At 40.9% G+C, this 27,083-nt stretch overlaps 2 protein-coding genes across 2 annotated transcripts in view; both read right to left on the bottom strand.

The window, feature by feature from the left end:
* Window positions 1-8,742, bottom strand: part of ANKRD12 (ankyrin repeat domain 12) — a 58,691-nt gene extending 49,949 nt beyond the window's left edge. The window contains exon 1 of the mRNA XM_063396420.1: window positions 8,536-8,742. The gene's annotated coding sequence lies outside the window, so the exon portion shown is untranslated. The remainder of the gene's footprint in view (window positions 1-8,535) is intronic.
* Window positions 8,743-14,455: 5,713 nt separating this feature from the next.
* NDUFV2 (NADH:ubiquinone oxidoreductase core subunit V2) lies at window positions 14,456-26,469 on the bottom strand. Its single transcript, XM_063396499.1, has 8 exons — window positions 26,291-26,469; window positions 25,169-25,231; window positions 19,473-19,535; window positions 19,272-19,388; window positions 17,592-17,760; window positions 16,298-16,407; window positions 15,508-15,584; window positions 14,456-14,611 (listed from the first exon to the last, which is right to left on the bottom strand). The coding sequence occupies exons 1-8, from the start codon at window positions 26,450-26,452 to the stop codon at window positions 14,518-14,520; spliced, it is 855 nt and encodes a 284-aa protein (XP_063252569.1). The 5' UTR covers window positions 26,453-26,469; the 3' UTR covers window positions 14,456-14,517.
* Between the last annotated feature and the right edge of the window lie 614 nt (window positions 26,470-27,083).

Raw genomic sequence — 27,083 nt, 5'->3', positions numbered from 1 at the left:
CAATGAAAAACCCATCAACTCATGATGCAATTCTGCTGTGTGCAGCAGGGCAAATGAGCAGTGCTGCTCTAATACAGAGCAGACAGCATTTCTGGCACAGCAGAAGGTAAAGGTTAGCCACACTGTAGAACACAGCAAGAAGTCATGCAAATACTGACAAGAAGCGCTCGTTTCACTTCTTTGCAACACACTCCTCCCATTTCCTTCCTCTACTTTCTCTGAAGTTTCCAGTCCTTAACAGATTCTGAGATCCTCCGACTGCAAATGTCACTCCACACATCAAGATTACAAAAAAAAAAAAAAAGAAAATCAAAGCAGTTTGTTGGTATCACACTTCTAAACTCATATGGAATTAATTACTGTTTATGTCTTTCCAAGGCACTGCAGAAAATGCACAAAAACTACCATTTTGTCAAAATATCCTTGCAGGTGCTATGTCAACCAATTGAATATTGTTTGGCATGTAAGACCTAAAAATTACTAGCAGAACATGACAGAGGAAAAGAAGGATCCCATATCTGGAAGTGACTTTTGAAGTTCTTCCACACAGATAACTAAACAGGGAAGAACTAAAAAAAAAAGTGTGGTAGGCTTTACTTTAACATCTCACAGCTGTATACTGAGTATTGAAGACCAAGTATCCAAAAAGGTCATTTTCAAAGGATGAGACACTCTCACATAATTATTTAGATTCATGGACCCTAAACCTGCGTAAACCCATCTGCATCAAGATCCATCCAAAGAAGACACCAAGAAACTGCCAGCAAAGCCCTGTAAGGTGCTGAGGAAAGGTAGAAAGCAAAAGAAAGAGGGAGGAGATGAATTATTTTCCTAGATGAGTCTTGTACAGCTTCCTTCTAGGATCCTGAACTCCTTCCTTACTTAAAAACAACAAAAAAGGCCTTAGGAATTAATCTGTTTATATCATGTTATTTCAGGTGAAAAACCAATGTTGACAAACACAGCCTGAACAGACAGGATGGCACAACCCGGAAAACAGGTTAGCAGGGAAGATGGTACTTTGCAAGAGGGATCCCTAAAAAAGATTCTATATAAACAGAGAATTGAAACAGGAAAGCACTGGATGAGAAGGTACCTGAAGGAACAAGAAAGTAAGATCAAATACTATGATTTCCTTTTTTAATTTTTGAACAGAAATAGTTTCAGAAGTCTGAAATTCTAAATATTAGTTATTTAGTAAAAGGAACACACGGGGTCAAGTACCCAATTAGTACTCTCTGATTTATATAGAAATAGTATGGATGTCTACATTCAGGACAAACTTTCAGAACAGCAGTTCTACCAGTTTAAGATTATGGAATTCTCCATTATTTCAGAGAAGTTTTGGAAGGGCTGTGGGGTTGCTTAACAGTGAAGCATGTAGACTGGATAGATATATTACAAATGAATTTGCAAAGCCATAGCCTTAAGTAACAGGCTTGGAAAAAGATGACTTTTTCTAGGCGAGCATAAAACAGCAGGACGTTTGATATCACAGTGGCATCCCACATTGCACAGGAACGGCAGAATCTTTATCAATAAGCCAGTATTATCTTGCAAAAAAAGGCAGACTATTCTATTACCACTATCTAGTCAATCATATAATTTCCTCTCAAAAACCAAGTAAAGTGCTGCATTGAATGCATTTACATTTTATGAAAAAACTGATTTAAATTGAACAGTGAAGTACAAAAGCTGAAAGTTTGTGGAACTTGCATAACATAAACCAGATGATATTTTCATTAAAGAATGGTTAGGAATTACTTAAAAGTAGAAAACTCCTCCCTGATTCTGAGAGACTTGTGTTGAAGCTTCTCTTTATGCATGCAGATACACATTCCCTACCCTTCCCAAATGGGAAGGATAAGATGTAAGAAATGGATGTTTAGGAATAGGTTATCTCCAGTTATCTCCTGGCATTATCAACAAACAGACACAAACAAACAAACAGTACTGCCTCTCCCAGAATCGTGACAAATCTTTCAGAAGTCAGACGTCAACGCTCATTTCTGTGTGGCAGGAGTGGCTCCCACATAGTGCCAAGGGGCATCATTCCTTCTGAACCACTTATACTATTTCTACAGCATTCCTTCATGTGGGCCAGTAAGGATCTGAACCGGTGCCAGGATTCAAGATGAATCTGAAGGACACTTGTAGCATTGTACTATTCTCAAGTGCATTTCTCTGTTCTAAGATTAACCCTTTGTCTTTTCCTGGAGGATACATTATTGTTCTTACACAGGCTGGCTGCTCTGCAAGCAATCACTGGAAAGAAGCAAACAGAAAGAACCAATATAAACAGAATTACTTGAATAAATAATTGTTTTTCTTCTTTAAAGAATTCCAAAGGATCAAAAAAGGACTAAAGTTCCTTTGCAGATGGTCTCAATATTCAAATAATAATTTCTGACTAAATGCTCTTATTGCTAATTATACTTCAGCTATTTTTCGTATTTCTCCTTTGGCAACAGAAAATAAGATTGTTTCACTTTCAGTTTCTCACTCACAAGCTTACTCAGAATCAAGCACCGGAAGAGACTTTTTCCATTAAGTTATAGCACAAGTAACATACAGAAGACGTAGATGGATTTGTCTTGCTTTAAAAAGAAATATCAGAAACTGCATTTTTAACAGGCAAAATGAAGTGCAAAGAAGTTTTATTTATACAACCACCTAATCAGTAATTTAAATATTTTTTTAAATGACTTAATTAAGAATCTGTACAGCAGAACTTGGGAGACTACCACAGCTTTACAAGACTACCACACACAGGCAGTACAAGAAGAATGCATCCTTTGACTCTTAAAAGTTAAATTAGTCTACATTCTCTAGAAACTTATGCTACGTAGTCAGGACAGCATTTATTCTAACAAATCCTCACACAGGTGGCCAGAAGAACCAGTGTCTCTTGTGAGTATGGGTGTCATACTCCAACCGTATCAGCACAACTGTGTAGAATGCAAATATCATGCTCCCACTGAGGGAAAGACCTAGGTGTTAAAATAAACATTCACATGGGAAAACAACCTCACCTCTTCGAATCACACACAGATACGTTTCCAGAGTGCTTGAAGGGATCGCCCTTTATTCTCAATAGTCTCTCAAAACAAAGGAGATCCTTGAGTCTACAAACAGGAATTCTATTCCAGAGAAATAAAAGAATATGCTAGCCCAAGAACTCTGGCTCTTAGGAGCCAAAGACACGTATTGCAAAATCCATTAGTCCTCCCTTTTAATCTTCAAGTCTATAAATTTGAATGTTCACAGGTGCTTCCTCTTGAGTCTTTTTTAGGATGAGCTATGGGTTCAAAGGAAACACCTGCACAGTTTAGCTTAATATGATACTCTTTAAACTACATGAAGAAGTGGAGTTGTAAACGTCAGGTTTGATCTACTGGTTATTACTTAAAGATGTGGCTAAATAAATATTTTTCAATTAAGAAAGACTATTGCATATGCAGAATCTACCAGAATAAAACTTAAAAGCCTTTTTATCAGTACTTCAACAAACATAAGATAAGCAAACCTACTGCCAAACAATTTTCACCTCTTTCCACAGCAAACTGCTTTCTCTCTGGAAACCTACAGATCTCCAAGATAAGGGATTTCATAACTATGCCATACATTATTGCTCAAACCTCAGTAATTTCTATCAAATCTTCATAAACTAATGATAATTTGTCAATCTAAACCCAAGAAAAACCACGACTTATCTGCAGCTCTGCCAGAATGAACATGTGAAAACACACACGGCCTAAGAACAGATGAACTGCCAACACCTACTCGCAGTCCTTCAGCCATGGCAGCTTCAGGACAGGTAAAGCAGGCAGCTGGAGTGCTACCACTCATAAGAAGAATCCAAAGCCTGCTCGCTGGACAGAGAGCAACCTTGGCTTACTCATGGATTCTCAACTGGGTAACAGAGGGTTTTGTCTTGGCTAAACCATGAAGACATGCAATATATTCAACAGGCTTTATTGCCACCTCTTGGCCATCACCAAAGCTCACAAAAATAACAACAAAATCATCTGTCAGCTCCTTTACAGAAATAATCTTTCTTCGGGAGAAAAGAGATAGTGAGGGAACAGATGGAGTGGAAACAGAGAACAAGCAGAATACTGTTTGCAGACAAGTATAACTATTTAGGGCTGTAAAACTACAGTGAGTACTGCAGTTAACTTTCACTGAAGTTTTACTGTGTCATCTGGAGAATCGAAGGGACTGGAAAGCAAAGAACCAGTTATTTTCAAGATAAAAATCAGGATTTTTTTTTATTTGCTTAGAAAAGGTAAAATGGGTGTCAAGACACCTGTTTCTTCTTGAAGTCAAAAGATGAACAGATTAGCACGACCTACACATGAAAGAGAATGACACTAAATGAAAGGCCCATTTTCCCTTCATTATTGGACTAGTAATAAGAACCCAGATTAGTGCGTTGCTGAAGAGCATAGAGCACCACAGAAAGTTGGTTTCTCTCAGTTAGTTGTTTGGTACACACAAACAAGAGGAAGAAATTTCCACAAACCAGCTAAGAAAGTCACCTGGCCAACAGAGCGCAAAAGGTTTGATAGCCAGACACCTCTTAAGCAGGACTAATGCAAAAGGCTTGGAAAGAGAAGGAAAACCATAGGAAATGTCTTTACACACAAGCTCATTTCTGCTGTCATCAAACAACAGAACTTCTTAAAATCTACCACAGAACACTTGGAAATGTGTAAGTTATTTGGGGTTTGTTGCACTGAATATATTCTGAAGCCCAGCAAGGAGGGGGAAAAATGCTTTCTACCTCTGATGCTTTCCAGCCTCATGAATGTAAGACATAAGGCAAGGGAAGAGTTGTTCCAATACTCTCTATCTCCAGTAATCTACTCATGGGTAGAAAGCAGATGACAGGACCAGAGAAGAAAATACATAAGGTTTTCCTCCTCAGAGTGCATTTTTAGTTTTTGCCTCTAATATAGCCCCTAATTCTGTCTCTAATGTTGCTAATGGCTTTCCTTAACATAAACCAGTGTGAAATCATTCCTCTTGTGACATTATCGCTATCTAAAGCACTCCATGTAGAAGCTATGAAACTGAGGAGCATTTATTCATTTGTTGCTTGCAAAAGATAAAAGCAGTTGCAGCAGACATAAGGATGCTTCATCAGATCCAGGGAAATAATCTAAAATAAACTAAGGCAAAGTCATTCTCTCAAGGGCTTCGTGTCTCTCCATTAATATTTAATCTTTAAGCAAGGTGGCCATAAAGGTCCTCAACTGCCTCCATAAGCTTACAGAAGAACTTTTAAGACATTTCTAGGTTCTGGAATAATAATGAACTGGCAAGAAAAAAAACCCTAAAAATGTTAGCAGAACTCTGACTTCTGTTATTCTGTTAATAAAATCATTCAGTGTAATAACACAAAATGCAAGACTGAGTTTCTGCTAATATTTATTTCATACCATCTGTCACTAGAGTGTAAGTAGAGTCTAATGATGTAGTTAAAAAATAGTTTGATTTGGAGACTAAATGACCAATCAACATTTATAATACTCCATCTGCAATAGAACACGGAAAAGAAGAAGCACCAAACAGTCATGTCCAGCTTATAACTTTGTAAGATAAGATCCAAAAAATGTCAAAAGTGAGTTGTTCTGAGTGTGTATATTAACAGTGTGGTAGCAGGTTAATCATTACATATTTTGTGATCAATAGTTTTTTCCAGTTTTAAAGAGGACCAACTGCACTAGTGTCTCAGGCAATTTCATCAGCCTAAGGTTGTCTGAACATGGTAAATCAGTTCAACAAATACAATTTTCTTTCCTGCCTATATGCTCAACACTGAAGAAGAAGTTACGAATACTGGGGAAGAAGTTCTAGCTCAGTCATTCATGGGTGCCTGTATTTGGACTAAAAAAGATATCATCCAGGACCTTCTGCCTAGTTAAGTTAAAGCTGCAACCACTTATGGAGTTTCTAGCGATTTACACAGACATCTAAGGGTGCAAAAAAACTGTGTTTCAAGAATGACTGGTGACCACTGATTCATTAACATAGACATTCAACTTTCAGTGTATGCTTTTAATCCTATATTATGTGGTAACATACCAGTACCTCCTGCATCTAATGCCAAGCAAACACAGAAGCTTCACACAAGCCTGCTTATTAAAAGGCCCCTTCCTCTAAGAAGTCACCTATTGTGCAAGCCTGTTGGAAGAAACTGCACAGAGACTTCAGTTTGTGGCATGGGGTTTGCTTTCTTACACAACATCTGTCCTAAGCTTTAATGTCTGTAGTATTCTGAGTTCACAAACAATTTTGAATAATCCTCTGGGTGGGAGAAGAACACACAAAGAGATGGCAATAGAAAGGCAGAAATATTTATATTTGAAAGACTGAGCTGTCATCTTTGTGAAAGAACCAAAGGCTCTCTGATCAACTGCCCACACTCAGTGATTACTACAGAAAAGCCAGGAAACAGGAAAAGGGACTCTCACACCACACACTGGAAAACTGACATTGCCACAAGAAAGCCATCATGGTCCTCTAGGTGCCAAGAAAAATACTGGTACTCCTTGACATTTTAGCTTGCACAACACATAGAGAAAACTAGAATTATTAAGAGGGAGGTGGAGTGTAAAACAACACAGATAGTCAATGGGTTCACCATTACCTTCCCAAAGAAATATTCTGCTGTACCTCAAATCCTAAAATTTTATTTGAATCCTAAAATTTTATTTTATTTTTCAAGCTTGCACAGAAACCTACTAAATTCACAGAGGGTGAGATTAAGGTCTCCAGCTGATCAAGTCACAAGGTCAGCAGGGAGTCTGAATTTCCATCTCAAAGAATGAAGAAAAGCAAGAGACACCCAACACCTGCACAAACCTCAAATAGTAAGAACAGTTGAAATACCTTGACATCTCAGATAATGCTAAAGATCTGTTGCTCTGGGGACTTTTACCCAGCAAATGATAGCAAAGGATTACAGCAGAAGGAAAGAAAGCATAGGTTTCCTTGCAGTTACACAGCACCTGCACAGCAGCTCACCATGCCCCTACCTACAGTCACCAAGACTTCAGGACAACCAAGCTACCATCAACTTGTACACTGAAAAACACCCACACCCTTGCTGTTTCAAAATTAGAGAGAAGGAAGTGCCCCCAACCTCCAAATCATGGTTTGTCAATAAAAATGAATTATTTTAACAATAGTTACTGATTTCTTATAGACATGATGATCTCACCCTTTCCTAGCATTCCAAGATTAGACAATTTTTTCCTGGAACATAAGTACATTTGGACTACTCCACATTTGTCCAATAGGTTTTTGTTCCTCTAAGCATCACCACGCACTCAATTTTCTCCATTAAAGATTTATTTTATCCCATGAGTTACCTTGTAATTCAGAGGCATAGGACTCCCTTTCTTTTATACCACATAGGCCACAGAAGAAAGGCATGGAACACAGTGACAGTATCCGAGCAATTTCCACAGAAGCTCTAACTGACAATACCAATATTAAACGATAATACTGATATTGGAATGTGCTGCTCAGGGAGGTGGTGGAATCAACGTCCCTGGAGGTGTTTAAGGAAAGACAGGACATGGCACTTAGTGCCACGGTCTACTTGACATGACAGTGTTTGTCACAGGTTGGACTCAACAACCTTTTACAACCTACCTGATTCTGTGATTCTGCAAAATATTTATTTTATTTGGGAGTTTCAAGTCAAAAAATATCCTTTAATTTCTTATCTCATACACAGTCTTCAAGGAAAAAAAAGACTTAAAAAAAACCCCCAAAAACCCTCGACCAAAACAAAACCCCAACCAAACAAGACTGAATGTTATCAATGGTACCCCGAGAGTCTGACAGGAACTAGAATGAAGAACTGAGCCTGGCATTCTCTCATTCCTTGCCCTTCCTTTGTTGCCTGCTGTCACCTGTGCAGCGCGAGTTGCCGCGCTTCATCCACATCGGCGGCTGCCAGGCGCTGGCAGGGAAGGCGGGGAACGCGTTATCCTGCCGAGAAGCCGGGCAGCCTTGGCGGGGCGGCACCGGTGGAGCAACTCCCGAGGCTGCAGGGAGCAGCCGAAATTCCCGACACAGAGGCGGGGCGTGTGTGTTATGTGCGTGTGTGTCTGTGTGTTATGTGTGCTGTGTGTGTGTACACTGCCGTGCCGCGCTCGGCTCCCGCGCCCCGCTCGCCCGTGCCGCCTCCCTACCTTACCCACACATTCCCGGCCCTGCCTCCCGCGGGAACCTCCCGCAGCCGGCGGGCCCCTCACGCCGGGCGGCGGGGCAGGGGCCAGGCTCGGCGGGCCAGGCGGTGACAGCGGCGGCCATGGCTCCCGCCGCGGCGCTGACGGGCTGACAGCGCGGCCGGACGGAGCCGCTGCCCGGGGGGACAGGGCGGCAGCGGTGACACGGCCGAGGCGGGCACCGGGTGGGCGCTCCCAGGGCTCAGGGACAAGGGGGCGGCACCCCGCGGGCACCGGGTGGGGCCGGGGGTCCCCGCCGCGCGCCGGGAAGGTGCGCTCCAGTCCTTACCTTCTCCCGGGAGCGCGGCAGCGGGACGCGTCCTCCTCCTCCTGTCTCTGTGGACGGCGCGGCCGCGGGGAATCGGGCAGGGCAGCGAGTGCCACCCGCAGTGCCTAGGGGCTGAGGCTCAGCCGCGGCTCCGGGCGCTGGGGCTGCCGGGGATTGCAAACACCCCGCCCGCCCTTCTTTCTCCCGTCCGTCCTTCCTTCCCTCCCTTCCTTCCTCCTTCCTTCCCTCCCTCTCTCTCTCTCCCTCCTTCCCTCACTCACTCCCTCCCTCCTTTCCTCACACCCCGCGCCGCCGCTCGGCTCCCCCCGCCCCCCTCCCAGCGGCGCTCCCATTGGCCGCGCGCCGCCCACGTGGGCCTCGCGCAGGGCACGGGACGCGGGCGAGCCGTGCCGCTGCCAACGACGGAGCCCTCGGGGCGGGGTGGGCACCGCGCCGCTCCTCTCCATTCCCAGCGCCGGCCCCGTCCCGAAGGAGACGGGCGCGGACGCCCGCCGGGCGACGGGAAATAACGGGCTCGCGGGATGCCACGGACGGACGGGCTGGGACAGGGAATAGGGCGCGAGCATTGCGCATGCGCGCGGGGCGTTGCTGGGGCAGCGGCGCATCCTCTTGGGCTGCGGCCGCTGGAACCTTCTGGAAATGGCGGCGGCGGCCCCGGCTGGTCACGGGGCGAGGTGGCGGATGAGAGCTTTTCCGGTCCCTGCCGTGGGACGGGAGCCGACCTACAGCCACCAGCGCGCCCCGCTTTGCCTCGCCCCGTCCTGCCGCTGCCGCCCCCTCCCCGGGGAGGGGTTTTTCCGGCGGTGATGGCGCAGTGAGTTTTAACTGTCCGGCGCAGTGCGCGTGCGCGGCGGGCGCAGCGCGTTCCCGTTCCATCCTGTGCTATTCCAACCCATCACCGGGCGCTAGCGGGTACGGAGGGGCTGCGGCTAAAGGCCCCGCGATTTTTGGGAGAAGCCCCCGGACGCAGGTGCGTGTGGCGCGGTGCCGGAGAGCCCGGGGTGGCCGTTCGCTTTCGCGAAAGGCTCGGGATGCCGATCCCGCCGCGCCTGGCGGTGTGGTCAGTGCTGCATCCCCCCACCCCCCACTCAGGCACCATTCCCATCGGCCCGCCGCTGCAGGACAAGACAACTTCTGGGTTTCTAAACTAGATTTTTGGGGGTGCCCTGCTTGCACGAATGAGCCAGGTGTCCTATAAAGAAATCTAAGGGGTTATGGAATTGACTGACGATGTAGCCCTAGTTGTAGCCTAATTGCAGTCAGGAAAGAGATCATTCATCTGCAGTCGTGAAAGGTTTTGCATCTGCTTATAACGTAAGTAGTATGTGGCAGGACTTAAGGAGCACACGTGTGGTGCCGTACTCATGCACTCGTACTCGTTCTCGAGTAATGCTCTCCAGATTGCTTCTGGGAGGTGCTGAAGGGATGCCAGGTGTGGTATTTTTACACGACAGCTAAACAAAGCCCTTTAGCATGCAGTCATAATTGCCGTGGTCACTCTTCTACTGGATTGCTTTAATCTTTTACTGGGTAGAAATTCCTTAAGATTTCCTATTCATCAGAAAAGACTTTTTTTTTTTTTCAGAATCAAAAGATTACTTTGATTGAGGCTACCTATTGTGTGGATTTAATGTATATTCTGATCCCCACCCATGATGTACCAGCATGAATAGAGGACGGCATAAAAATCTCTCATATTCCCATGCTCCACAGCTTACTGTTCGGACAAACCTGTCTCATTTGCTTTCACAATCTTCCTGTACAAATGCTGGTACAGATCATTGGTGTTGTAAAGCAGCTGCCTCACTTTCACTCGATTCTGTTAGTTACAGTGGGTACTGTCCAGGGCCAGGAAGAGCTTTGTCAGTGTGAGTGACCATGTAACAAGGGGAGCTGCCTTCATATTGTGTTCAGCTGATGGCAGAGGCTATCTCTAGAAATGGCAAACTCAGTGAATAGCAGACAGCCTATGGGATGTCAGCATAAGTGGAGTAAGAGCAGTTTCCAAAGGCAGAATAATTTTTCCTGTCATGGTATTATACAGGGATCCACACTGTAAAACATGACAGGCTACAGGTGTGGCCTGCATTGTGATCCTGCATTTTGATCCTTGTGCATGAGTAGTGTGGAGTTCCAGGAATCTGGAGTGTGTTAATTGTTCACAATTGCAGCTGAGGTAACAGGGAAGGAGTCTGAAAAGCAATATCTGCAACAGCAGATGTTAAGGTCTGATAATAATATCAGTAACTGGAAAAAATACTATTCCTTAAGCCTTTCGTAACAATTACTGTTTGGACTAATAAAAAGCATTGACTGCTAGTTGTTACCCCTACATTTGTTTCTTGCCCTTGTTTCCAGCAGCCCCTCCCTTTTACATCTAGCACAGCTGCAAGATGCTTTTGTAGCTGCACGATGTTGGTGTGCATGGGACTTCCCTGATCTGCCATCCCCAGGGGAACATCCTGTGTCACCAGCCCTGTGATCTGCTGGTCTTAGGACAAAAAGGTCCAGCATCTGTTTGAAATGTGTCATTGCTGAATTCAGTCCAGTAACTGAAAAATTCAGACTGCAGTAGAAAAATCTGACATGAGAACTTGCAGGATGCCACACAGGTGAGAGGTGTGCCCCAGCCTCCAGGAGGTAACTGGCAGGTCAGCCTGTGGCCAGCAAACATCCTCCACAGGAATGGGATTTCATTGCTTCTTCCCATTTAATGACAGAACACTGTTCCAGAGAACGTTTTTCTAGCAGTGTGTGGTGATCATGGAAATCCTTTCTGTTATCCCACATCACACACATCATTGGGTATCTAGAATTTCCTGTTACTCCACACACTTCTTTCTGTCTTCACCAAAGGAAAGAACCGTCACCTCCCGCTCCTGTAGTCCAGTGGATTCTTTTGGTGTCTTGTGCTTGGGTGTCCTCAATCACATTTCCTTTCTCAAGTATACCTATTTTAAAATCTTCTCGAGATAGTATTTTGTTTTTCTTCCCCAATTTCTTTTATTTCTTTATCTTCCACTGTTAAGAGATTACAGTATGTGAGTTCTTTAATTTTTCCCTCCTTCAAGGAGAGGCAAACAAGACCACTGAAAACACAGAATCAGTTCTGTTGGTGCTGCAGTACCAGTTTCAGGAATGTGTTGACTGGTGCTGTAGTTGACTCATTTTTTGCTTAACTCACCACCCAGTACTCTTGCAATCCGGGATATTAACTACTTGATTGAAACTACAGAATTGCAAGTGTGTAATTATTTGACACGTTAGTGCTACTGCCTAGAATTATTAGTGGCCCTCTACTATTAAGGATAATAAAAATTGTATTGTGTTAATATTTCTTACCAAAAATGTCCTACATCTAGTAAAATATACTTTTTTTTACAACTAGTAAAAAGCAAGCACAAGGTATTATTTACAGGTATTCAAAAACAGAAAAGAGAACATGTATGATTCTTGCACTATTCTGGAACTCTTTCATAATGATCACCTTGTTAAATCTCATTACAATCCTGCATAAGTTACCATTGTGAAAATAATTTATTGTATACAGTAAACAGCTACATGTAACAAATAATGCTGAATATGTATTTCTACTTGCCATGCTTGAAATGTTCACATTTCAACAAAAGCTGAAGTAATGTAAGATGTGAATTTTTTTAACCATTTAATGCAATGATTGCCCAAACTTTTCTGAGGAGAAACCAGGACCATAAAGCGTCATGTAATGGATGAATGAAGTGGGTAAAATGAAGAGAGAATATTATTTTCTTATTTCTCTACAATCATTCCACAGTCCTGTAGCTGCCCTCCAATACTCAGTTTAACTAGTAATGTATCAGATTTGTGCCATGCAGTAGGGATAATGTCAATTATCCTGTTCTAGTCAAGTGATTGGCAGATTCTCACATGTTGCATCAAAATGACTGACAGCTTGTCTGTGGAACATCACTGACAAAATATGGGAACTGTGGAGGTCCATGTTCTGCTCATGAGACAGACATCAAAATTGTCATGTGCAGATGGAATAAATTGGGGAGAAAAGTGGGATAAGGCTACAAATTCTGTCTGGCTTTAAAAATGGGTGGAGTCAGGCGTTCTAGAGCTTTATTATTGTATAGTTGGAAGTTTCAAGCTCGGCAGGTCCAAAACTGTTTCCCTTCACCATGATTATGCAATCCCGTGGGATTTCACTGTTACATACACAACCCTGAATAACTGTAGCACAGTAAGTTCCACAATGCATGCAACATCCTCACTTGTGTTCAACATGTACTTCAAAGGTTAGGGTAAGATAAAACTGTATGAACGAGAACGCAGCTTTGTTGTTAAAATGAAACAAACAGCGTAGTCAGACTGGGATACTAAAATGAGTCTAAAATGAGTCTGTCTTTGCATCAAGATGCGAGATGCCGTCTGCCTCATTTCATGTCTCTAGAGAAGTGCCACATCGTGCCAGATGCCTGGCCTGCTGCAAGGCCTGAGGCTATTACAAACATGGAGTGACCTTTCAGAAGAGCATTCAGGAACTTTAAATGACAGATAAGATTTCAATCCATGTACTTTCTCTTGTGCACTATGTTTTGTACTACTACACAAGAATTTTTTTTCATGCTTGTTTGGAAATGCTTCACTCATGAGTTGTATGTATTTATTGAATTTTCTTTTCCATTTGTATGCAATTCAATTATTTTATAAATATAGTATTTTGGAAGAGAGAGCAAGTTTCTCACAAATGATTTACAGATATATTATGTTCCCAGAACTACCAACAGTAATACTGCTTTTTTAACGGCACGTGAAGGAACTTCACAGAGCCTGTTGAAATAAAGGTGGTGCATGAACAGAGTACATGAGACAGCCATTATGCAGGTAATCTGTAAAAACAGAATTTAACTCCAAAGAGGGAGAATAGTTTGGTGAAGTACAATTAATCAGACTATCAAAACAAATGAAATATAGTATAGCATAAAATTATAAATGATATAGTTAAGCTTCATCTATCTCATCAATTGTAATATGAATATAAGTTTCATGGCAGATTTTAAAAGAGACACAGTATGGTCTCAGTTGACTGTGTCCACATTTCCTATTTTACATGGAAATGTATGTCTGTATAGCTGAAGCTTTTGCCCAGTTTTATAAGCATGGGTATTAAAGTGTCAGTATGTAGTCAGTTTAAAAAAAAAAACTTCAGCTTTTTAATATTGAAAGAAATTCCTCAATTTCACACAGATTAGTTCTTGAAAGCAGCTGGTGCACAGTAGTAAGGTCAAAGAAGGATCTGTGAATCAAAGGTCTAGTGTCAGATGTTATCCTTAGGCAGATGTTGAACTGTTCCGGTATATTCTATCTTCCCCCATACCTTGTCTGTACTAAATAAACTGGCTCAGGAAGTTGGTTGGGTTTTGTTGCTATTAATTCTTCTAGTAGAATACTACTGCTCTTTGGGGCTTTACATTTTTCCTGATTACAGAAGGATACTAAGAAGAATTAAGTTTAAGAAGAACCACTTCTAGTTGAACCTACAAGATTTTTTACACAACATGGCTCAGATAACCTTTCTTGTTTGCATTGGTTTGTTTATAAATTGCCAATAAAAGTAACATGATGAAATTCTGTCAGATAATCTCCTTTCAGTTTGGTTCCTTTTGCATTTGCCAGATTTGTAATTTAGTGAGTTTTGTTGCTTCTTCAAAGAACTTCAGAAAAGCTGAAAGAATTTTCAGTGACAGATCAAAAGACACAACTTTTCATTTCTCATTGACCATAAGTGGACGCTTTCAGACTTTACACAGTCTACAGAACCGCTTTTCTTATAAACTGGAATTATGATTAAATTGTGCTGTAGTTAAAACCACAGTAAGTTGCATAGTCTAATTGCTGGGGTTTTTTTTAAACCAAAACATTAGATTGTGCATAATTTTACTGAGATTGAAGATACTTTATTCTTTTCAGACAGTTCATTTTATATTACAAAAATCCTTAGAGGTCATCTCGAACTCCAAAACCTGGTCCTTTGGGTGGTTCAGTCAGGGAAGTAAGGCCACCAGCTGGCTCACAAGAAAAACGTCCACTCCTGAAAAATGAAAGCAGTTTATTCATTGGTGGTATTGATAAAAATTCAGATTCTGTTTAATTGTTGGATAGAAAACAGTCACAACTCTGACTTAGGGCTAAAGCTACTGTTTTGTTGTTGTTGTTCTTCCCATCAACATTCAGAAAAAGTGTGAGATAGCTGTTAAGGTGAAAAGATTCCAAATTCAAGTATTGAAAGATAATTTCATAACTGAAATGCAAGATAGGACCACTTGTTTTCTTTTATATTCATTTACAGTTTGGCCAGGCAGCATCGAATTTTATCAAACATAGTTTTGTTATAGATGATTCCCTGTGTTTTTTTGAAACTAACTTTTTAAAGATTATTGTTCTTGTATTCAAAACATCTTTATAGAAACAATAATAATAGTAACACCCAAGTCAAATTAATTTCCCCATTGACACAAACGTAGGTGGGCTAACAAAGAAGAGTGGGAAATAACAGATAGAAAAGTTCAGCAATAACAACCCTCTAACTTAAAATCTTTGGTTTTTGTCAGAAATCAGAGAAAAACAACCAGCCAGCCAACAGGTATTTGTTGGTTTAAATCATCTAGACAAAAATTCCGAAAATTACCTCATTCACCTATTAAGTACTAAGACAAATCAGAATTCATGTTTCCACATTTCATGCTCTGGTCAGTCTTCAAGAACATGTAAATTCTCAGTTCTTTCCAGTTTGTTTTGGCTTTGAATTCATGCACTTCTGTTCAGTAAATTAATGACTGCTTTTTAGATGTATGCTGTGTACTCAAATCACTGGAAAAGTAATTTAGTTTCTCAGAAGAATCACCCTTCATGTAGGTGACCAATATAATATGTATAATTTATAAATACAGGCAAGTATATATTATAGTTATTATGAATATAGCATACCTTGGGCCTGGTTTGGGAACTTTGCCCGCCTTTAGCTCATCAATTATGTCTTCAATATCTTTGGGTGTCAAATCTTCCTGTAAAAAAAAAAAATTAAATCATTGACAAAACTGAGAGCGTCATCAGTCAGGCTAAATGCAGCACATCAAATTTAGCAGATCAGTGTGACCCTAGTGCAGGTAATTCCCATCCATTAACACACATAGTAGCTTAAAGAAGGAGGAAAACTGAAAAGTCTACTGTTGTTTTAATGCTGAGACTTTGTTTCATTGTAGTTACAGAAATTATATTTAAACAAACAGTGTTGATGCAGGCCAAGGATTTGTGTTTTCAGCTTCCTGGTACTGGGAGTTGGATCTCTGCCTACCCACGACATACACACAAGTCGTGACACATACTGCAGAATGGTGTCGGCTGCAACAAAAAAATTTGGGGTTCAGTTCAAGACAACACTTCTTAAATGAATCCACACTTTCCCACGGACTGCTTTAAAGTGCTTTAAAAGCTTATCAAATATCTATTTAAAAATTCCAGATTTAGGAGAAAGACCACAATCACAAAAACGCATCACTCCTCTTGTACAATCAAGACAGAAACTGAAATGAAAAATACACTGATACACTTGAGACAAAGTGTGCTATCAAGACGCTAAAAGGTGCTGTAGGTAATGAGTTCCTGCCAATAGGAATTAGAAAACTGACTGCAACTTCACAATCTGGAACAACTGGAAAATACAGGTAAGCCAGCAAAGAAGATAAATCCAAATTTTAGAAGGGAGTGTAGTACTTACATAGTAATTGTCATTTATTTGTACCATGGGTGCGTTTACACAAGCGCCTAAACATTCCACTTCTATCAGCGTGAAGAGCTTATCGGGTGTTGTTTCCCCAACTTTAATACCTAAACCAAGAAATGAATTAGGCTCAGCAATGGTTGTAACAAGAGTAATAAAGCATGAATCTAAATACTCTGTGGACATTGCATTACTTGTATTTTGGCCTTAGAAGCATTTGCAAAGTTAAACCCCCGAAAATGTTTCTGTTAAACAGAAGTTTCTAATAAGCCATTAAGTCAATTTTCAGATACATTTTTGAGACTTTGTTTACAGGTATGATTCACTGAAAAACAACCATGAAATGACAATTCTAAGAAACACAACAGATCTACTCAAGAACATTTTTAGTAATCAATACAATAAAATGGAAAAATAGAGACACACAGCTTTTATGTGCTGATAGGAAATGCATTAATATACAGTGTTAAATATTCCCAAATTAACAAATATCCAACCATTGTTAATTACAAATGCATAAACAACTTGCAAGTTTATACAAAAAGGATGATTTACTGAACTGTACACATACTTAGCATCCATGGCATGTTACTGCTCTACTGCTAGAGAGCTTTCCCCAGAGGCGAGTTAGTCCAACTAACATCTCAGAGTGTGATCTCTACAAAATACTGCATGGAAGGAAGAATGCTGAAAAGCAGTTTTCCTCCATTTACTAGTAGGAAGGGTTGGAAATAATAAAAGTAGTAAGGCCTGTCTCAGTAAAAACTACAGAATCATCCTTACTGCTTTGATTTCTCAAGCTGAAAGGTTCAGTTGAAATTCAGCTTTCTATGCAGTAATAAGACATTTCATCTAAATATTCCTTTTTCGGACGACAGAGTATTTGAAATGATAGATAATAGGCAGCTGTTCTGCAGCTCTTACTACTGGTTCTTAGAAAAAGTTAATACAGATTTTCATAGAAGGGGAAGAGTTGTCAGTTGCTGATCTCACCCTCTCCTCTCACCATAACCACCCAAAAAGCCCCAACTCACACAGAAAACCCCTCATTACTCCTTACATCCCATGTTGCACCATTTTCAATTGACTTTTTCCATGGAGAACTCATAAATTATGTTAATATCATGTTATCATCCAGAGGGACCTTGACAGGCTAAAGAAGTGGGCCCAGTGAACCTTATGAAGTTGAACAATGCCATTTTTTTCTTCTACTATATGAAGATTTTTACTTCAGTATCATTAAACAAAGGGAAAAAAAATACAAGAAATGTATTACAAATTTGTGTCATACCAAGTTTCTTCTTAATGGCTTCCAAAATGCTGTCAGAGTCTCGCAGCATGCACGGCGTGGTGGTGCAGACCTGAATGTGGTATTTCCCAACAGGTTTGCGGTTGTACATGGTGTAGAAGGTTGCCACTTCATAGACTCTCATGGGAGGCATTTCTAAAACTTCAGCAACCTGTGACAGGAAAAACATGCTCTACTGAATCCTCAGAGGGCAGCAGTAAAGGCCTTTAGCAAACCCTTTCAGTGAAGTCACCTGTGCTGTTTGCAGTAACAGGTAAGAGGATGGGGGTGGGTGTCAAAGCACAAATGTATTCCTGGTGCCAAGCTCCACTAAGGCACGGATCAGCACAGCGAGGAGCTGCAGTCAGCTGCCCTCCAGCATCTCTTGTCAGACACAAGGGCATGTGAGGAGTCAGCTGGGTCTGGGCTTTCCTCGTCTGCTCCAGCTCCTACTGCAGTTGTGCTGTGTGAATGAACAAACCTGTACCAGCCTGCCCACACTAATCCATGGGAGCCTTTTGGTAAGGAATATTGTAAGCTTATCTAATCCATCAATTCATAGAGCTGGTTTTCCTCAGGTTCTGTGACACCAGGGCTACATCTGCAGATTCCTGTCAGAGCTAGTAAGTAGGGAGTGAAGCACCATCTCCATGGAGCCAGTTCTAGTGCAAGTATCCCTGACCTCATTACCCTGGAACCCTGGCAAACTGCTGAAGTTGAGAAGTGGCTCTGGTTTCAATAGAGTAACTGTTTTACCTTCCAGTTTCTCCAGCAGGCAAGTAACAAATCATGGAAAATATTTGTTCACTTAAAAGCCTTAAGATCGTTTTAAACATAGTATCAACCTGAAACTTAAATAAACAAAAATACCCTGCCAGCTTTAATGGAGCTTTGAGGCTTTATGTTATGCTGTGGAAACTGTAGCAGACATAAGTTGCCTTTCTTTAAATGCTCATTTAACTCCTTCAGTCACGTCTCTAATGCTCACAATCCTCACCTTAAATTGAATTTAAAACTTTACACTTTAAAATAGATGATATGCCAGATGGTAACACAAAGTACAACAGATTTATTCATATGAATATAAACCAGGTTTTTTTATTTTTTGGTATTTGGTTACTGTCATGCAGCCTCTCACTTTGAAGCAGTGTAGTTGTTTGCCTGGTTATTTTGAAACTATTTTAATAATTAACCTGACAAGTCTTATAGGCATTTACTGTGAGGTGTTACCCAACACTCTGGACATCTACTACACTAACACTGCTCTTCAGAGCCTTACAGATTTAGAGATTAAGTATAATCCAGGCAATGTGTGAAATGCCATTAATCTGGGAGGAAGAAAATTCCACTGACATGACCTTTTTTTTCTTTCCCACATTCAGCAGTGAACAAAATCAAGTTTCTGTTCCTAATTCTAGGATCATTCTGGGAGAAGAGCCTATCTGAATAGGTTTTATTTAATTTTTGATTTTGTTCTGTCTGTGGTTTCTAGCAATGGGCTAATATTATGTACACAGAGCCCTGAATTTTCTGCATTAATTTTCCCTTTTATTTTTAAAAATGTAGTGTCATAGGGAATTCTCACAATTCTGTCCCCCATGTAAATTCCCATGTTAATATTCTAGTAAGATATTGAAAGAAGACAATAAAACTACTCTTGGAAGATAATTAAGTCCTAGATACCTTGTTCATAGCTGATATGGGCAGCCATCCGTGCTGTCTTTGGGCCAAATCCAGTACTGCCATGACAGCTGCAGACTTGTGTCCCTCGGGGTAGTTGTTGATGATCGCTTCTATTCGCTTGTTAAAGGAAAAGAAGGAAAACAGATCAGTACTGCTCTAAAGACAAAGTCTGTGTACTGAACTTTTTTTTTGTCTGCATACCTTTAGGTTTTCAGGTGTGAACTCAAAGGGAGTATCTGGATTGTTTTCAGGACTGTCTCTATGCTACAAGAAAAGAAGAAAAACGTGTTAAAATAGGTTGTTAGGAAATTATTCAGGACATATTTACTGTTGTAAAATACCTTCTCATTACACAGTTACAGTTGAGCTGCTTGAATAAAAACTATATATTCCACATAAAAATTTCATAGTACTAAAGTGATTACATATATTTGGGAAAGTTATCAAAAATATTGATACTTATTGCATCACTCTTAAAAATCATTACCTATTTTCTATTAAAAAATGATTTGCTGAGAAATACATGAAATGATATATTAAGAAAATGTATGGTGTTGTTATCAAAGTACATATTTTTAACACTGTTAATACAGTTTGACAATTATGTTCAAATTTACAATAGGCAGAGTAAGAACACTCTGGTTAATACCTTAATAAACAAGAGACTGAAACAACAGTTCATTTTTCCCTTTACCATGAAACATTAGTTATAAAAAAACTTCAGAATTCAACAAGAATTTTCATGTAGAATTAAAACATTTGCACATTCAAACACATTATTAATCCATTTTAACATATTATTTTGATTTGTAATGGATTTCAACATTTTATATACAATTCTGAATCAAAGTGTAAGAAGCAGAATTTTGAATTAATATTTCCAAAATAAGGTATTCTAACAAGTTATTTTTAAGGTGGTCTTCTAGGGAAACATCAAATTTTAATTAGTTCTTCTATATTCAGAATATACAAGTTTGGAGGTCTTGAAAAAAGTAACATTTTCCTGTAATAAAATCTTAGTTCTGATCAAAATCCTTTTCCACCAGAAAATGTTCCTGCACAAAATTTTTAGCTGTCTCTAAACAGATCATTTGGTTTCTTTAAATACCTATAGTTAAGTATAATTCCAAACTTCATACAGTTTTCAAATTGAGAAAATTTCAAATTAAATGGAAAGTTTGTGGGAAAATACAAGCTATACTTGAGGCTTGATGCGAAAAGTAATCTACAACTAGCCAATAATAAAAGCTTTAGAAGGGTGTTTAGAACAAAGAATCTCCACGGACTTCCACTTGCATCATTTCCTCCAGTAACAGAGGGTGATGTTGCAGCTGCCACACTACACTCTTCTTAATAAGCAGCAGAGGATTTAATGAAAAACTCTAACACTGCCAAGACACTTGCATACTGAAGTGAAGTATGCATCATCAGTGAAGAACTTAGAACATGTGTGGTCCACAGTTATTCTTGTATATAGAAACTGTAATATGGACATATTGCAAGGGCAAATACTTCAATTACATCTGTTGGTGTGTCCAGGCATTGCCTTTGCTTATCCTGTCTGTATCCCAAAGCAAACAATATGACTGCCACCGTCACTTTGAAAGCGTTGTGCCCTCACCAGTTTCAAGTCCAGTGTAAAACTACTGTCGATAAATACTTCACCAAGGATGACTTTCCTGTAAGAACAGGAATTACAGAAAGATGACTGATGCCCTTTGAACATGCTAATATTTTATTAAGCATTAATTTCTTGCTTATTGTGTGGTTTAGAAATAACATAGAAGAGCTTTTAGGAACACAGTTCCCATTATTTTAGACTGACCCTTCCAGATAAAGGATTTGATGACTCATATTTACTCTTGGTGAGGGTTTTCTATCAATTTTAATTGAAGCTCTCAAAAAGAGGCTGATTTTGGCAAAATCTGAAGGATTTTGATTGGAAATACTGTACAACTTTTATTATTTTTTCCCCTACAGACCTTTCCATGTCTTAGCTGCACAGATCAATTCCACAATTCATGATAAGTATTTCCATAACTTAGCTTTTCCTTCTCAAATCTGCATGCCTGTTTTGCTATTATTTTGCCTTCCGTAGCTATTTGATAGTTAGCAATTGTACTTATCACATTTCTTTTACAAATATATGTATTTGATTTATTAAAATCTCCCTCTTTGTCTGGAGCAGCTATTCTTTTCAGTGTATCATCTCTAAACTGATATCCTTAAATGCCCTGCATGTGAAGAGGAATAATAAAGACTTTATATTGGAAGATACAGGTGTAGCTGTAGCAAGGTTTCACGATATATTGTGAAAGTTATAGCAGAGGATTTTCCTGAAAAACCTGAAAGGGCTTAATCTAATTCTGCACCATGGAGAGTTTAATAATTTTCATCAAGAGCTTACACAGTTCTAGGACTTCTGAGCAGTTAGAAAGTTTTATGTTCTCTATACTTACATTTGTCTGACAATGTGCCATTTATGTGAGACTTGCATGCACTGACATGTTCCTAATTTACATGGTTCCATTTCCACGTTTTTTTAGGATACAGATTGTAGACAGCAAGTAAGGACGCAGTATTGTAAAGAGTACTCTGTTAAATTAGAGTGATGGAAGGTGGAAGGAACCTCTGGAAATCATCTGGATTAAACTCCCCTGCTCAAGCATGTATACCCAGAGCTGCTTGCCCAGGACTGTGTCCAGATGGCTTCTTCTGAATATATCCAATAATGGAGACTCTACAACCTCTCTGGGCAACCTGTGCGGTGCTCTGTCACCCTCATAGTGAAAAAGTGTTTCCTGATGTTCTCTGAGGCCATTGCCTCTGGTCTTGTCACCTGGCACCACTGAAATGAGCCTGGCTCTGTTCTCTTTGCACTCTCCCCACATGAAAGTCTTTTTCCAAGTCTCTTCTCATGCTCCCCAATTTCCCCTAGTCTTACGTGAAGTTTTCATTCCATTCATACATTGAATGTATCACATTTCTATTGCAGAACCTATTTAAGTGGGAACACCTTCACTGCAAAGGCTGCCCACACCATAGATGCCAATGCACTCCCATGGAAGCCACTAAGGCTGCTGAGTGGTCACCCCATAGTCTTTTTCCTACATTGACCCGGGCCATTTTATTATTACGCTTTCTTTTTTCCCAGTGATCTAATCATCTGTCTGTCTTAACACAGAAAATTATTAAAGAGCACTGAAGAATTACAACAGAATAATTAGAATATTTTAGTTTCCATGTATACTGCAAAAAAGTTGGCCTGAAACTTGACCTATGCCCTATGGTAAACACCAGTCCAAAGCACTGTAAACCAAAATGAGAGAACCGGTCTGCAGGGGTGATGTTTAGGACAACAACCTGTTCAGAATCCATATCAAATCAGCACTGAAAAAATATGTATTACTCCTCCTCTAAAAGGAAAGTACCCTACATTCACTACTCCAACAGAATTCAAGCTATACCCCCTCTTTCTTTAAGAATGGTGGAAGTGCTCTCAAACCCAAGTATCTCACTGACCAACTTCACAAGGAACTAAAATTTGAATACAGGAATTCTTCAACCTTTTTTGCTGAACTCTCTGTGCAGCCCTATGACAAAGCCACATCAGGGCTGGTGATGTGTTAAGAAAACGCAGTCCATGTATTGAAAACAATAAAGTAAAAGAGCTAAGTTTTAGCTGTTAAGAAGGCCAAAATCAGGTAAAAGTCAAGTACAGAGAATGCATGTTTCAATGAAGAAAGGTGATCATAATAAATGTGTCTGGAATCAGGCCTTCCCTAGCCATCAGAACTTAGAGATTTGAAGCATCGCCCTTACATTCCTACAGGCAAACACTCTGCCTAATTTTATACTTGATATCCTCTCACTGGAAGTGTGATGTAGTTGCCTGTGATGGCACCTAGTTGTATTTAATGATTGAGAGAAAGGCTCTTTCCGGGTGTTTCAGAATACAAAGACATTTCAGCAGAAGTCCTCTTATTTCTGTGTTTCTGCTAACATGTAACACGTTTGCAAAGGGCAGCATAGCATGCAAATCAGAAATGCCTGTTAATATTAGATTTTATGACAACCAGCTCTGTTGCTAGCCTGTCCTCTGTTGTTACAACACAGATACACTGCATGCATTTACCTTCCTCACTATAGATTTTATAAATGAGAAGTACAAGAAGCAGCAATAAGCTTTGTAAAACAAACCCGAGACATTTGTGTGCAAAGTGACATACTACAAAAACCACCACAGCAGGTTTATTTACTCCTATTAGTCCTGCACAAGCAGTTTTTAAACAAACTTTTGACACTTCTTCTGCTTGTAATTAAAAAACAAAAAGCATTGAAAAATTTTTTTCCCTCTACAGAAATCCAAGGGGAGTCCATTTTTCTGATTGTATATGAACACCTGGTGTTGGTTAAAATAATGCCTTCATCTCAAACCAGCAGGACAAGTTTCCCTTGAAATTTGCCATTTTAACTAACATTTGGAATTTAGTTAGGGCAAACGATTACACACACATACAGTGACATCCAATTATCTTCTTCCCGTTCCTTTTACTTCAGAGAAGAACAAATATTACCTTATTTAAAAAAAAAGCAAAACAAAAAACCACAAACAAACAAAAAAACCCCCACACAACCCAACCAGAAAAAACCAAGCCTCCACAGAACCAAGTTCTTATGCTACTCTAGCAAAAATTTTGCTGTGGAATAATTCATCAATGATGATATTAAATAAACATCTTCAAAGCAGTCAGCTTTTCTACTTGCCTTTCTCTGTTATCAGGCTCCTCCCTGCAGTACTTAATTTAAACAATTATATAAATCTTGAATTTACAAAACTATCTAGCTTCTTATATCAGACATCAACAGCCATTAGGGTGCCAGAGATATCCTTTGCCTGTCTTCACCAACCTCCAACTACACTTGAAATTTCCTGAATTGCCCAGACTACAGCATCTCCTCTATTCCTTGAATACCTGCTCTCACCCTGTAAATCACCAATTCCTGCTCAGATTTCTGGAAAAGTGCACAAAGCATATACTGAGATCCTTTTAACTTCATTTTATGATTAAAGCTGTAGAGACAGCTGTAGAAAGGAAAGGACAACAACAACGTGTCCAAAAATCCCGAGCACCTGTTTTCAACAGTGGTCACCTCTTTAGTAAAGGGCTGATTTTTACCAAGTATTGGGAAAATGCCAAATTATTCAGCTGTTAAACTGCAGACTAGCTAAAGCTCTGAATAGAGCAGAATGGGACAAAATACACACTCTCTTGAGATGCTTCAGGTTCTCTTCAGAGGTAGACAGACAACACAGCTGCTTTACACACTCATATTCAAAGGCTTTTTACTTTTTGCAATCACTACTACTGTTTATGCCTTTTATGACAGTGCCTAATGGCCTCAATTCCAACTCATTGTACGACCTGCTGTATCACACAGAACATGAACAAGAACTGTACTTTTCAACTCCTGTAAACACAGCTAGGACCTGAGCCCATGCGTAATTCTGCAGCAAATTTCAGAACACAAGAAACTGCACTTGCAAAAAGTTTAACAAGATTCAATTCAAACTCAACTAAAATGAATAAAGGAATTAAGAACTGGTTTATAATGAAATAAAATTTAAGCAAAGTCTCATCTGGAATCACATACAAATTACAGAGCATTTTCACTACATAAGGCAAGAAACACAAGAGCCAAAAACTGAAATAAAACCTTTTGATACTCCATTACAATTCTAGTAGAAGGTTCTACAGAAAAAAACCCTCTTCTTTGTAAATACCTGTGTGTTTCTACAGCAAAGTTCTGCCCATCGGAAGCTTTTAGGCAGATTTGGAAAAGCACATACCAAACTCTTCTGACCCACCCCCCTTACAGTAAAGCAGATTATTTACCACAAACAAGGCTCCAGTGGCATTACGCTCTGCTGTTCCATGCAAGTATCGGATCTGTCTTACCTACAAGCAAAATACAGTGTTAATGATGCACATACTGCTAGGGGCTGCTTTCAGAACCAGTCTGATTTCCACTCTAATCTTAAGCCATTAATTCTACTGCCATCACTAATAGTTTAAAATGAGTCAAGAAGAGGCTATTAAGGACTCTCCTGTACTATTAGGAGACCAAATATCTTGTCTCCTGCCTTGACCAATTCAAACAATGTAGAAATTAAAGGATTTAACTCTGCTACTGCTTCATTTAAGTGCCTTGAACACAAATTCTCATCCAACATTTGAGGAAGAATTTCTCAATTTGTGACTTTATATCCTATATGCTATAAAGTTTGCAGAAACCACCACTACTATTGAAGTTCTTCTCCAGTAAACATTTACACGCTTCTTCAGCTTTTACCGAACCAAACGCTGAGAGCTGGCCTAAGAGGGCAAATGTAAACACAAACCTGAAGAATGAACAGAACACAGACCCATATGCAAGTTCTGTTCAACTATTCTCTGTACTCTCTGACATGCCAGAACAGATCAAGATTTCTACATTCTGGCCGGTATTAGTAAGATTTAATAATTTTACCGCAAATATTTATTCTACTAAAATTAATTTTATATTAAATTACGTTTATTTTTATACTTAATTCTTGAGCAACTTTGAGATTTCTTAAAGCAGAATCACGGAATGGATTGGGGTGGAGGGCAACTAAAGATCTTGTCGTTCCAATGCCCTGCCATGGGCAGGGACACCTTCCACCAGACCAGGCTGCTCAGAGTCCCATCCAGCCTGGCCCTGAACGCTGCCAGGGATGGGACGGGTCACATGACAGGGAAAGGCTGCAACCATCCTGGGACACTACACTGCAGGTGCCACTGCGGGACCCGCTGCTACAAACACCGAGCTGATCACGCCGTCTTTGCAGAAGGGCCGGGACTGTGGGTCCGTGCTCTATAGACTCGGATTCCAGGCACCGCCCTACCCCAGGCCCCCCTTCCCCACGCGCCGCCGCGGCCTCCCCGCTCTCCCGCGGCCTCCCCGACTCCCGGCCGGCGGCGGCAGGGAGGCCTTACCGAGCGTGCGGCCGCGGCGCGCAGGGCCGCGCACAGGAGCATGGCTATGGCTGCGGCTGCGGCAGCGCCGACCCCGCTCCCGCTACTCTCCTCGTCCCGAGCCCTCTCCTTGAGGCCTGCGCTCGCCCTCCGCGCAGCGCCAAGGAGACGCGCAGCGCGCATGCGCGGGGCGCGCCCGCAGCGCGCGTGCCCGCTCTGGGAGCGGAGCTGCTCCCGCCGGGAGCCCGGCCGCGACGGCTGCGTGAGGGCGGCCGCGGGAATTTCAGCCTCTCGTGGCACCCACCAGCGTGTAAAAAACAGATTCCTTCGGAAACAAGAGCTGGTAACAGCGGAAAACCGCTTGAAGCTAGTGAGGGTTTTTTCAGCCCTGTGTTTCCCGACTTCCTACCCACTTCTTGTTTGGAGTTTTAATATTTGAACTGCTTGCACTTATGTTTTGTCCTCCTTCAGGAAAAACAATAAACATAGATTGTCTTTTTGGCCTCTGATAAACATTCTCTTATGACCCGGTGATCCACTTAATACAGTTCAAGTGCTGGAACTGAAGATCACAGAATCACAGAATGGTTTGGGTTGGAAGGGAACTTAAACATCATCCGGTTCCAATCCGCGCCGGGGCAGGGACACCTTGCCACTGGAGCAGGCTGCTCACAGCCCCCTCCGGCCTGGAGCACTGCCGGCAACGGGGCGTCCACAGTTTATCTGGGCTACATGCCAGTAACAGGCTCTTCCTGAGATGCAGCTGGCTCTTAGCAGCATGGTCCTCAGGTCTATCCTTGTGCAGAGCCTTGAT

Source organism: Prinia subflava, chromosome 1, assembly GCF_021018805.1.
Source record: "Prinia subflava isolate CZ2003 ecotype Zambia chromosome 1, Cam_Psub_1.2, whole genome shotgun sequence".
Lineage (NCBI taxonomy): Eukaryota > Metazoa > Chordata > Aves > Passeriformes > Cisticolidae > Prinia > Prinia subflava.
This window is presented reverse-complemented; position numbering and strand designations above follow the sequence as displayed.

Bases quoted from the DNA above. Each gene is read 5' to 3' on its own strand.
- NDUFV2 (XM_063396499.1), bottom strand. From the start codon at position 26,452: ATGCGCGCTGCGCGTCTCCTTGGCGCTGCGCGGAGGGCGAGCGCAGGC. The intron at 19,536-25,168 runs GTAAATAATCTG...CTTTTCTTGTAG, and splicing joins CCACTGGAGCCTTGTTTGTG to CATAGAGACAGTCCTGAAAA. The intron at 17,761-19,271 runs GTATCTAGGACT...TTCCTGTCACAG, and splicing joins CCATATCAGCTATGAACAAG to GTTGCTGAAGTTTTAGAAAT.